This window comes from Hipposideros armiger, unplaced genomic scaffold (genome assembly GCF_001890085.2).
Source record: "Hipposideros armiger isolate ML-2016 unplaced genomic scaffold, ASM189008v1 scaffold_32, whole genome shotgun sequence".
Classification (NCBI taxonomy): Eukaryota; Metazoa; Chordata; class Mammalia; order Chiroptera; family Hipposideridae; genus Hipposideros; species Hipposideros armiger.
Genome location: NW_017731382.1, coordinates 3,594,468 through 3,605,335, shown reverse-complemented (window position 1 = coordinate 3,605,335; position 10,868 = coordinate 3,594,468). Strand labels below are relative to the sequence as shown.

Genomic DNA, 10,868 nt, shown 5'->3' with positions numbered 1-10,868 from the left:
TTACCCAAAGTCCGGGGCTCCCGGCGCCGGGAACTGGCTCCCAAAGCCGCCTGGCCACCGAGCCGGCGTCCCCTGGTGGCAGAGAGAGAGCACTACGAGCGATTTTCGGACCGAATCGACACGCTCCTCGGATCCAAGCAGGCGGGGCTGGCCTGGAACACAAAGAGAGAAAGAGAGAGAGGAGGGGACAAGGGCAGGCCAAAGGGGGGCCAGGGGCAGCCTGAGGGGATAAAAAGTGGCCAAGAAGGAGCCAGGGCTCCACCAGCAACAATAGAGTTGCTTCTGCCACCGTCTAAGGTTTGAGGCCCTGAACCCCCAGACCTCACGAGGGTTGGAAAGTGAGGTTGGAGAACTTTCTAGCTGGTACTTTGATTTTTTTTTTTCTGAAGATATTTTTTTCACCCTAGTTTGGTTGGGTGCTCCGTCTTACGGGGCCCCAAGTTTATTTTAAGAGTTCGCCACCGTGTTATGGGCGTGCGCAACTGCCTCGACGGCAATAATATGTCAGGACAACGCGATATCCCCCTTGAACTCGGGGAACAGTCCGAGCAACCATCTTTGGAGGCCTCAGGGGCAGCTGCCCCCAGTGCTGGGCCTAGCGCAGCCGAAGAGGTGGAGACCAAACCGCCTAACAGCGAGCCCATCTCCATCGAGGTTGAAGGAGAGGCCCGTGAACCCCCAGAGGTCTCCAGGCCCAACCTCCAAGGCCTCGGCCAGGCCATCGAGGAAGCGGGAGCCCATGGAGGCTACAACCCACCTCCTGAGGAAGCCATGCCCTTCGAGGTCAAGCAGCCCAGCCTGGGAAGCTTCTGGCCTCCCCTGGAGCAGCCTGGAGACACCAGTGGGGCCCAGGCAGGCCTCCAGGCTTTCAGCTCAGCCCTCGTGGAGCCCAGAGCCTTCGGTGAGGCCAGGCCAGGCCTGGGAAGCTACAGCCCTCCACCCGAAGAAGCCATGCCCTTTGAGATTGAGCAGCCTGCCCAGGGAGATTGCTGCCAACCTCTCCTGCAGGTCTCAGACCTCGCTCCAGGAGGCCCAGGTGCGGGGGTCCACAGCACCCCTTCTGAGGAGCCCCAAGTCCTCAGGCCTGCGAATGCAGGCTTCAGAGGAGGCTGCAGCCCTCCCCCTGAAGAGGCTATGCCATTTGAGTTTGATGGAGCAGCCTTTGGGGATGACAGCCCAGCCCCTGGGCTTCCCCGAGCTAGCCAACAAATCGACGGTGATAGCAGCAGCCAGCTCACGCCAGCTGCGGTGCCGAGTGCGGTCCTCCTCGCTGCCGCCACGAACGAGCCCCCCCTCCGGGTCCCAGGCGCCATCACCAGCGGCAGCCCATCCCGAGAGGCTGTCAGACTTCCTCCATACTTCGCTGGCGACAGCCCCCCGATGGAGATCCCCGGACCCCCGCTCGAGATTGGTAGCGCCCCCGTTGGGGTCGACGACGCTCCCGTCAACATGGACAGCCCCCCAATCGCGCTTGATGGCCCGCCCATCGAGGTCTCCCGAGCCCCAGTTAAGAGAGAGCGAGCAGAGGGAGAGAGACCCCCAGTTGAGGGAGAAGCAGCCGAGATGGAAGGAAGCTCAAGCACTGCTGCCGCGGAAGGAGGCAAAGTCCCCTCTCCGGGCGACGGAGCTCCTGCCGCCGGGACCGCTCCAGCCGCCCCTGCTGCTCCAGACGCCGGGGCAGCCCCTGCTGCCCCAGCCGCTCCAGCCGCCCCTGACGCTCCAGCCGCCGGGGCAGCCCCTGCCGCCCCTGCCGCTCCTGGTGCCCGGGCAGCCTCTGCCGCCCCTGCCTCCGGAGCCCGCCCCAAGCTCCGTTTCCTTAGACCCCCCAGCCCCGAGATCCAGGCTGCCGATCCGCCTACTCCGCAGCCTCCTCGCGCGTATGCCTGGCGGGGCAGGTCTGAGCGCAGCCGCGGCCGCGACGACGACGAGGGGTCGGTCAGCAGCGACGACCGCAGCAGCGATGACTCCGACGATGGGACCTTCGGATGCCATCGCTGCGTGCAGCCCCGGAGAAATCGCCGCCGCCGAAAGCCCCGGCGCAACTTGCTCCGCAACTTCCTCATGCAAGCCTTCGGGGGCTGCTTCGGCCGATCTGAGAGCGCCGAGCCCAAAGCCCCGCGCAGCCCCAAGGTCAAGAAGATTCCTCTGGCAGAGAAGCGCAGACAGATGCGCAAGGAAGCCCTGGAGCAGCGCGCTCAGAAGCGCGCAGAGAAGAAACGCAGCAAGCTCATCGACAAGCAACTACAGGACGAAAAGATGGGTTACATGTGTACGCACCGCCTGCTGCTTCTAGGTAATGTGGCGGACTCTGCCTGCGGGCAGCAGGGCCGCTCGGGAACCCGGGAGGGGGTGGCAGGGCTGCCCGGTGGGGCTCGGGGCCTGGCGGCGGGAGGAGGGGGTCTGGGCTAAGGCGGGAATAGCCTGCTAGAAAGTTCCAGTGAGGGGCCCCTCACTTTGCCCCGGGAGGGGGGTGGGCTCGGGTGGGCTTGGGTGGCCGAAGTATGTGCCCTTCAGGGAGAAAAGTGGTGCCGTACAACACTGAGGGTCGTTTCCAGCTGGACAAGCCAGCGCCAGCGACCGTAAGACGCCCCCGAGTCCTGGGGTGGGGGCCGGCAAGGAAGGCGGGGGCTTCAGGTGAGCCAGGAACTGCTGGGGTGGGGTCTCGGGGGGTCCCCCAGGCTAGGCTGGTTGGGGCCGTGGTGGGCTGGGGTCGTTGGGAAAGGAGCGCCCCGCCTCGCCTGGCACTGCTGCTTGGACTCAGACAGCTTGTCGTTGGTGTGTGTTGGTGTCTATATTGTGTTCGCCTGTGCATGATATGCTCAAGTGTCCCCCAGTTCCCATTCCTGGCGCCCCCAAATTACCCGCCGACTGTGTACTTGTACTGGGGAATGGGCTGTCTTGTGTTGTGCGCCATGGCGCGGGCAAAAACTTTCCGTGTTCGCATACTCTGATGGTTCCTGGGAGCTGGCGCTCTGCAGCGGGCGGCGCGACAAATGCGGAGAAAAGGTGGTGGGACGTCTGGGTAAATAGGTTGGGCCACTGGCTGGGGGGAGAGGGGGCCGCCTTCCGCTGGCCTCCATAACCTTTTTTTCTGTATGTCTTTCTCTCTTTTTTCCCTTTGCGCTAAGTGTTTCCTCACTTCTCATTCGTTCGCCAAACTCTCCCGCCTTTACACGGTTGAAAAACCAGACACTCAGGTATCTGGGGCGTCCGGGGCTGCACACATGAGTTCGGTATTCTGCACACGTTCGGCTCACCTGGTGGGGGTGGGGAGGGACGGAGGGATGAGGGGGAGAAAACAACCTGCTATAAAGCGAGTCTGGATCCCAAACCACACCAGGCTGGTGCCGAGGGGGTGGGCGTGGCTATGTTTTGAAAATATGAAATCATTTTTTTCCTAGGGAAGAGCCCGAGGTAAGCCAATCATTTACGCTTTTACACTCGTACAGTAGGAGGGGCTTTGCTTCAAAAGAGGGGTTGTGCGTTGGGAGTGGATTGCTGTCTTGTGTTTGAAATGCAATTAAAATAAAACTTTTTCAAAAATGCTTCCAGTGTATTTTAAGTGTGTGGACACAATGTGGTAACACTGTTGACTATGAGTTGTGAAATATGTAAATGTTTGCATGTGAATCTTTTCAAGCAGCTGTAGCTGGGGAAAAAGAGGCTAAAAGGTAAGATCCTCTGCAAATGGGCTTGGGTGAAAAAAATGTAAAGGTGTCATGTTCATAATCATATTAGAAGGGTACATTTGGCGGCCCTCTGCTTGTCCCCTCCGCTCTCCAGGGCTTCCTTCCTCCCCCCACCCCTGTCTCCAAGTCCTTCCCTGGCCCCTCCCAATGTCCCCCGTCCCAGACTCTGTAGCTCAAATCTGGGGCGTTGACCCCTGTGCCACAGCTAATCAAAACAGCAGCTAGCAATGGGCTGCACGTGTGGCTTCAATGAAAATTTCCAAAGTGAGGCTCTACAATCTTAATTTCTTAATGTTATTCTCTAAGACCTTTCAAGGGATTTGAAGATCACAATTTCTGAGGCTTTGCTGCATTTGTTTGTTAAGTATTTTATAATGTGTGATGGTTTTAATTAATGACATTGTGGGCATAACTGTATGCTGTTGTGACGTGCGTCTTTCACAAGTCAGTTTGAAATATGATGGTCATTTATGCCCACCCAGGGAGAGCATGACATCATCGTTTCCCCAAACACATACAGAAGGAAGGTAGTTTTAAATTTCGGATGTCCCAAGTGCACTAAAGCCACAGAGCCTCAAATGACAACGTGCTGTTTCCCTGCAGACAACTGATTTTGCCATAATGGTCCCATTGCAGTATTCCAAGTGTAGCTCTGGGAAGCGAGCCTGTGACATAACTGGGTGGAAGACAGGAGAGCCAGAGACAGTGCACTTGGCCCCTCAGTGGCGGTGTTCCTTGCACGCTGGGGCCTCAGCTGCCTCCTTTGCAGCATGTAGCTTTCCCAGCAGATCTCTTTGCTCCATGTCTTAAGTCCTGTTCTTGGGGCTTGGGGTGGGGAGGAGACCACAGTCCACCTAAATCAGCCCTGGAGGCTTATACCACAGATGACGCAAACATCAGCCCTGCAGCAAACTGCCTGTCTGAGGCTGAGTCTTAAGAATATTACAAGTTTCCCTTGTTTTGTATTGTGGGGGAGAGGGTTTTAACCTTAATCAAAAGGAAACTTGCTAGGGTCACCCTGCCATTGTCTTGGCTAAGCTCCCAGGGTGGCAGGGCGGGGGGCCAAGCATGCTTGGAGGCAGCATGGTCCAGACCAAACCTCGGGCCATGTCTAGCATGGACCTGAAGGCAGAGAGCCAGTGTCACCTGCTGTGGCAGTGCAGTGTGTACAGCCAGGCTACAATTGACCAGGTTTCATTTTGCCAGAGTGACAAGAGAGGTGTCCCATCTGGGGCTGAGTTACTAACCGGGGAGGGGGTGAGGAGGAGGACGCAGACTTAGATTTAGGACAGAGCTCTTTACTAACATTCTGACATATAAAACAACCAACATGTCTTCCTACCACTGAAAATGCAGAGCAAACGACCATCCTGTGATGTGGCTCCCTAATTTATGACATGCAGACTCATCTGTTGCTTTAAAAATGCGTGTGTGTGTGTGTATTTGTGCTTATGCCCTCTCTGTTTTTATTGCCCAGACAGCTTAACTACAGTACAGGGATTTTTTTTTAATTCTAGTTGACATACAATATTATATTAATTTCAGGTGTACAAGAGAGTGGTTAGTCACTTATGTCACTTAAGAAGTGATCCCCCCGATAAGTCTAGTGCCCACCTTCCACCAGGCATAGCTATTATGATCCTATGGACTATATTCCCTATGCTGTATTCAGAGAACCTTACAAGGGAAAAAGATATAATCAATAATGTGACTAAAAATTCTAGGATATCTAAAGAGTGGGAGCTTTTTTCTTGCTCAACACTATCCAGTAATAGACTATTTCCATGTTTTTCTCACCCTTTTAAATAATTGTTGTGGCTTACACCTATTTTTGTAAACCTCATTTGGGTGCGACCCTCTCATTTTTTAAGAATTGGGGCTGCTAGGTTAGAATTCCTTAGTAGCTGTTGCATTTATTGAAGTTGTGCAGGCAAATGCCATATATAATAATGGCCATTCCGCCATGACACTTTATTTATACAGTGAATCCCAATTAATTGTATGATAATTTATTTATGCCACCAGGTGTAACAGTGATGCATCGCCTCCCATCTTGCAGGAGCACCTTTTTTTTTTTTTCCACAATACAGCCATTTTTTCCAGATTCAAAATGCTTCCACTGAGCTGTTTGGTGGAGTGGAAAGATTATGGCTTATAAGGCCACAATATTTTTAAAATTAAGAGAGACTTTTATTATTTTCCCTTCTCTGTCCCCAGTAGTAGTTAGTTCATGCTTCTCAAAGGCCAAAATTCTTCCCAGCTTTTCATAAACCCCAATTTCCCATAGATTTCTTAAAACAAAACAAAACACCCTCATTTTCTATCCAGGCAAGCTAAATTTTATAATTTGCCCACGTCACCTATACCATGAAACACTGGTGTCAAGCCAGGAGAAGTGGGGTTCGCCGCCATGGTGTATGTCCCCTCCTGACCTGGAAGCAGGGGGTGTGCGAACTCTCCTCCGAGTTCTTAGTGAGCAGTGAGAGTAATGATGCCACGTAATGATGGCACGTTCTTACTGTATTTTTAAAAACCTTTCATGGAGTCCCATTTGTCCTCTGAAACAGCAGCCTTGGGCAATAAAAACGTGATAGGACCCTATTTCATAGGCAAATAAACCAAAAGCTCAGAGATTAAATGTCAGGGACTTTTGCTCAAAGACTGCAAGGTAAGTGCAGGAATCCATGCTTATCCCAAAATGTGGCAGTCAGCTGTAACGCATTATTTAAATGCAAAGCATGATTATTGTAAGTGTGCTGTGTCCTCTTAAAATCCCTTGTCAGTGACAGGTGTCCAGCAGGCTTCTGCTGTCTGAATTATAGCCAAACCCTGACAGATCCCCGGTTATAAATGTCCATTGAGTGGACATGAAACGTGAGCCTCCTCATTTCTGAGATACCTGCCATTGCTGTGCTGATATTTGGTTTCCACCATTTGCTTTAGCTCATCTGCCAACACTGCAGTTAACTTGTTTGTTGGGTTTTCTCTTTTTTCTTTTAAATGCAGGTTTCCTTTAAAGTATTTTTTAAATCCTGCCTTGGTTGTCTTCAGCACGTCTAAAGCTTTCCTCCTGACTTGGGTTTCCACTAAAAATAATAGTAATCATTTCAAAATGCAGTTGCTTTTATGCATAGCTTCCCTACGTTTTTAGTGTTTGAGTGGAATGGACTGTTTAGAAGCCTGCCCTGGGTCTAATGACCCTAGTAAAAGAACTTGCTCAATATTCTTCATAGTGATATTTTTTTTTAAAAGTATGTCTTACTTTTAGTCAGGGCTAATTCCTACTTAGTGAGAGTCAGTGCCTAATCTTAGAAATCACCTTTGACTTCTATGCGGGAAGGTCAGAATTAAGCAAAAGCAAAAATAAATTTTCAGAGAAGATAACCTAATTGACTAGATTTGAAATTCCTCATAACAGCCATGTCTCTTCTTTTTAGAGTCGATTTCCCCACCAAATAAAGCATACCTCTCACCCCAGCTAACTGTGGCTCTTCAAACGCCTCTACATAAGGTCACTTTTAGGAGGCACATAAACAGGGAATGAAAATTGGTCACCAGGCTTCTTGGTTTCTTTCACCTGTGGCAAAGGTGGGCTTCTTCCCAAAGGGAATGTGAAATTAACATGCCAGTTGTCCATTTTAAAATCAGATTTCTCTGGAAGGGTAGCACTTTTCAGAATAGGAAGGGCAGGGCCAATTGCTATGACAGGGTCCCTACCGCCAATGAAAAGTGGTAGCCGAGGAGGGAACTAAAAGCATTGGTCAGTCTAATTAACCCTCTTCACCCTGGTGGCCCCCCAGTAACAGGGACTCTGAGACCCTGGCCCTGCTAACATCCACCTTAACAGATTTTGTTGAATTAGCTTGAAAGGCCCTTGGTCCCATCAGAGTCCTATTCTGGCCTGTGGTCACCTGGGCATAAGATACTGATCTCTTCAGGGAGTGAGAGAAATGGGCCTGAGTCTGGCCCTCTAAGGGAGTCCTGTCCTGCAGAAGACTCAGTGAGTCCTAAGTGGTCCTTATGATAGTGAGGAAGGCAATTGAGAGGCCCCAGCTACAAACTGACCAGCGAGCCTCTGAACAAGGGAGGGGCGAGGCGTTTCCAGAAGAATCAGGAAGAGATGTCATTTTCCTTAATTTCTCTAAAAAGAAGGCCAGATACTAAAAGTAAAAATCACCCTCTGGAAACTGAGAGGAACCTCCAAAGGGTCTTCTCAGCCCAGCACCTGGCACATGTAAGTGCCCGGTGAATTGTAACCATGATTGTTAAAAGTCGACTTCTCCTCGTAGACTTTTCTGTCCTTGCTCCAAGTGAGGTTTTGGTTTTTGGTTTCTGTTTCCTGTATCCCCCAAATGCTAAAAGTACTAGGCACCCACTCTTTCTGTGTCTCCATTTCAGAATACACTCTTTTGCACACTCTGTAGACAAAGGTCAACCGAAGCAGTAGACAAATGACACCTTGCAAATTGATGATTGCGTGAAGTCACTCTCAGGTGAGTGACATGGCGAGAGAGGATGAGGAGAGAGCTTTTTTACTTGCTCTGAAAAAGTGTCACCTTTCCCTTGTCCCCCACCCCACCCCACCCCTTTGTTAGCCCCTCTCTATAAATCAACTCAATAATGTGGTTGAGCCTGGGGGACCTGGGCACAGATCGTTCTATGGTTATTACACATGCGCAAGAAAAAAAGAAAAAAAAGATTGTCTTTAGTTTCCTTCCCAACAGCCAGATGGTGAAGCAGGCCAGCCCGTGGGAATGAATGAAGACGAAGACGCCTCCAGAACGAGGTAGGGAACAACACGGAAAAGTGATGGGGGACTTTGAAGTATTATTGGTCACCACGTGCTCAGTTGAGACTGGGGGTGCCCTGGTCTCTGGCAGACAGTGAGCACCTGACATGCGCACCTTTCCAATTACGATTATTGGAGCAGCTGTACTCAGGCAGCTGCTGGGGGCTGTAATGAGGGAAGAATGTTAGGTAACTGATCTGTGACAGAGCAATGAAAATTAAGGGAGTGTGGCTCTGTTGTACTCACTTAGAAGGAACATCCCAAATTGCACTGCCGAGTAATTTGTTAAACCTCAGGAGAATTCATGAGCATTTTGACTCGCGGAGCTCTGCCCACAGCTTGAACATTAGCTCTTATTAAATGTTTCTTAATGATTCAATTTGGGGCGAGGAGAGAGGTAAAAAGGTACCGATTGTTATCTGATCCCGAATTTATGATGAGTCAGTGTTTCCGACGTTGTCACACACATTTCATGTGTGGGACAGAGTCAGTACCTTAAACTTCCTTTAATGAGTTGATAATGGGAAGGAAATCTCTTGTACCCACTTTCTAAGGAGTGCCACAGTCAAGCTTTCACAAGCTCAGCATCACCACTGAGTGTCGATGCTCATAAGGGAATAATGAACTTGAACAGAGAGCGTCTCTGTTCGTTCTCCCCGCCAGTCCAGGGACCACAGTACCTCTCTCCTCTTTCCTCTTTGAACAATTTTCTTTCATAAAGCTGATTGCTCATGTGCAATTGACAGTGAAATTTTTTTACAGGGACCCTACACTCAGGTAAGTTTGCAGCTGTGGGACTTTTGAAAAGAAGGGATAAGGCATGTGATGATATGCTCAAAAACTCAAGTCAGGCATCAAGATATAGCCCAGGGTCAAGAAGGGCTGCTTGCTGGGCCTCAGTTTCCTTCGCTGGAAAAGCAGCTGATTGGTCCAATTGAAAAAGAAAGGGAGGAAAACTACCCTGACAGGAATAGACAGAATTACTTAGGAAGCATGGAGGTGCTTAAATTGCCGGGACCCCTTGAATACCCCTTTTTAAGTAGGTGCTATTTTCTTCTCTGTGGCTGTACCTGGTAATTCTAAAGGACTTCGGCAGAACCCTTATGGGGTCCACATGAATAAAAATGCCAACTCTCTTTGTCATCAGCACCTTGAGGTTTTGCCTTTCTGGGCTTCTGAAATCTTAGCAAGTGTCCATCTTAATTCTTGATAGCCACTCTCTGTGCAGGTAGGTCCTAGGCCTGCAAGATGCTTAATTAACTTCTTCATAAATCGTATGCATCATTCAGAGGTCCTTCATCCCACGGCCCCTCCAAATGTGAATTTTTTTAATGACTGACTCTAGAAGGGCCCAGAAATGGTGAAGGTGAGTTGATAATTCAGGTGGCCACTAGATGGTGAGACGGCGTAAGGCAGAAGAAAGGTGTCACATCAGTGGTAGGGATTAGAGGGGAAGGGGAGAGCCGGCAAAGGTAGGGAGGGGTTCCACTTTACTTTCACCCATCACCACCCTAAGGAGAAACCCCGGATTTCATAGGCCCTAAAGCTTAGTCAAACCCAGCCTTTTATTTTGAAGCTATGACTTCTCCCTACTGTCTCCGTGCTGGGATTTTTAGGAGCATTTTGGGGGGCTCTGTCTAACAGGGTTCTCCACAGTGGCTCCATTGCTATTTTATCATGGGGGCACTGTAAGATACTTAGCAGCCTCTACCCACTAGATGCCAGTAACACACACACACACATGCATGCAACCCACCCCACCACATACACACACAGTGTGACAACCAAAACTGTCTCTATTAATTCCCAAGTGTCCCCAGGGGACAAAATCATCCCCAGTTGAGAACCACTGCCCTAACATTATCAATACCAAATTCTGGGGAAGGTAGAGATCATCTATGTCATACCATGGACACCTTAAAAAGAAAAGATCTCTTCAGAGAAAAGGTTAACTTCAGTTATAACCAGTAAGAAAAATTTATTTCGATTTGGGTGATCCTGCATTCCTGGGTAGAAGTAATTTCCAGAAATCTCAGAAAAGAAGATGACCTGGATGACCCTAAGTAGAATAGAAAAGGAAATTATTCTGGGGAAGCAAATAATGAATTGGCCTAAGACTCTGATCAACCAAGTCGGCCCGGAGCCAATCGATGGGCCAGGCTAAATCGGGGCTTAAATAGATTTTAACCCTTAAGCGATCACATCTACCACTTAGGGCTTCTTTAGAGGCCTTTGTCTGTAGCAGGCTGGACATCTCACCCTGTCTGGTGTGCACTAAATTAATTCGCTCTGCGTTGTAGAGAAGGATGCCAAGCTAAGAAGGACTAGCGCTCAGACGGCTGCTAATATATCAGCTCTGGGATGGCTGGGGGCCCACGAAACGTTAGTGG

At 50.3% G+C, this 10,868-nt stretch overlaps 1 protein-coding gene across 6 annotated transcripts in view; it reads left to right on the top strand.

Annotated features, from left to right (window-relative positions):
* Nucleotides 1-468: 468 nt before the first annotated feature.
* Nucleotides 469-10,868, top strand: part of LOC109380071 (guanine nucleotide-binding protein G(s) subunit alpha) — a 51,571-nt gene continuing 41,171 nt past the window's right edge. For 5 of the 6 annotated variants that reach the window (XM_019637263.1, XM_019637261.1, XM_019637264.1 and 2 more), the window contains exon 1: nt 469-2,293. In XM_019637263.1, the coding sequence (XP_019492808.1) occupies nt 469-2,293 (1,825 nt within the window). Of the gene's footprint in view, nt 2,294-2,514; nt 2,635-10,868 lie in introns of all 6 variants that reach the window. The other variant, XM_019637258.1, reaches the window with a different exon arrangement.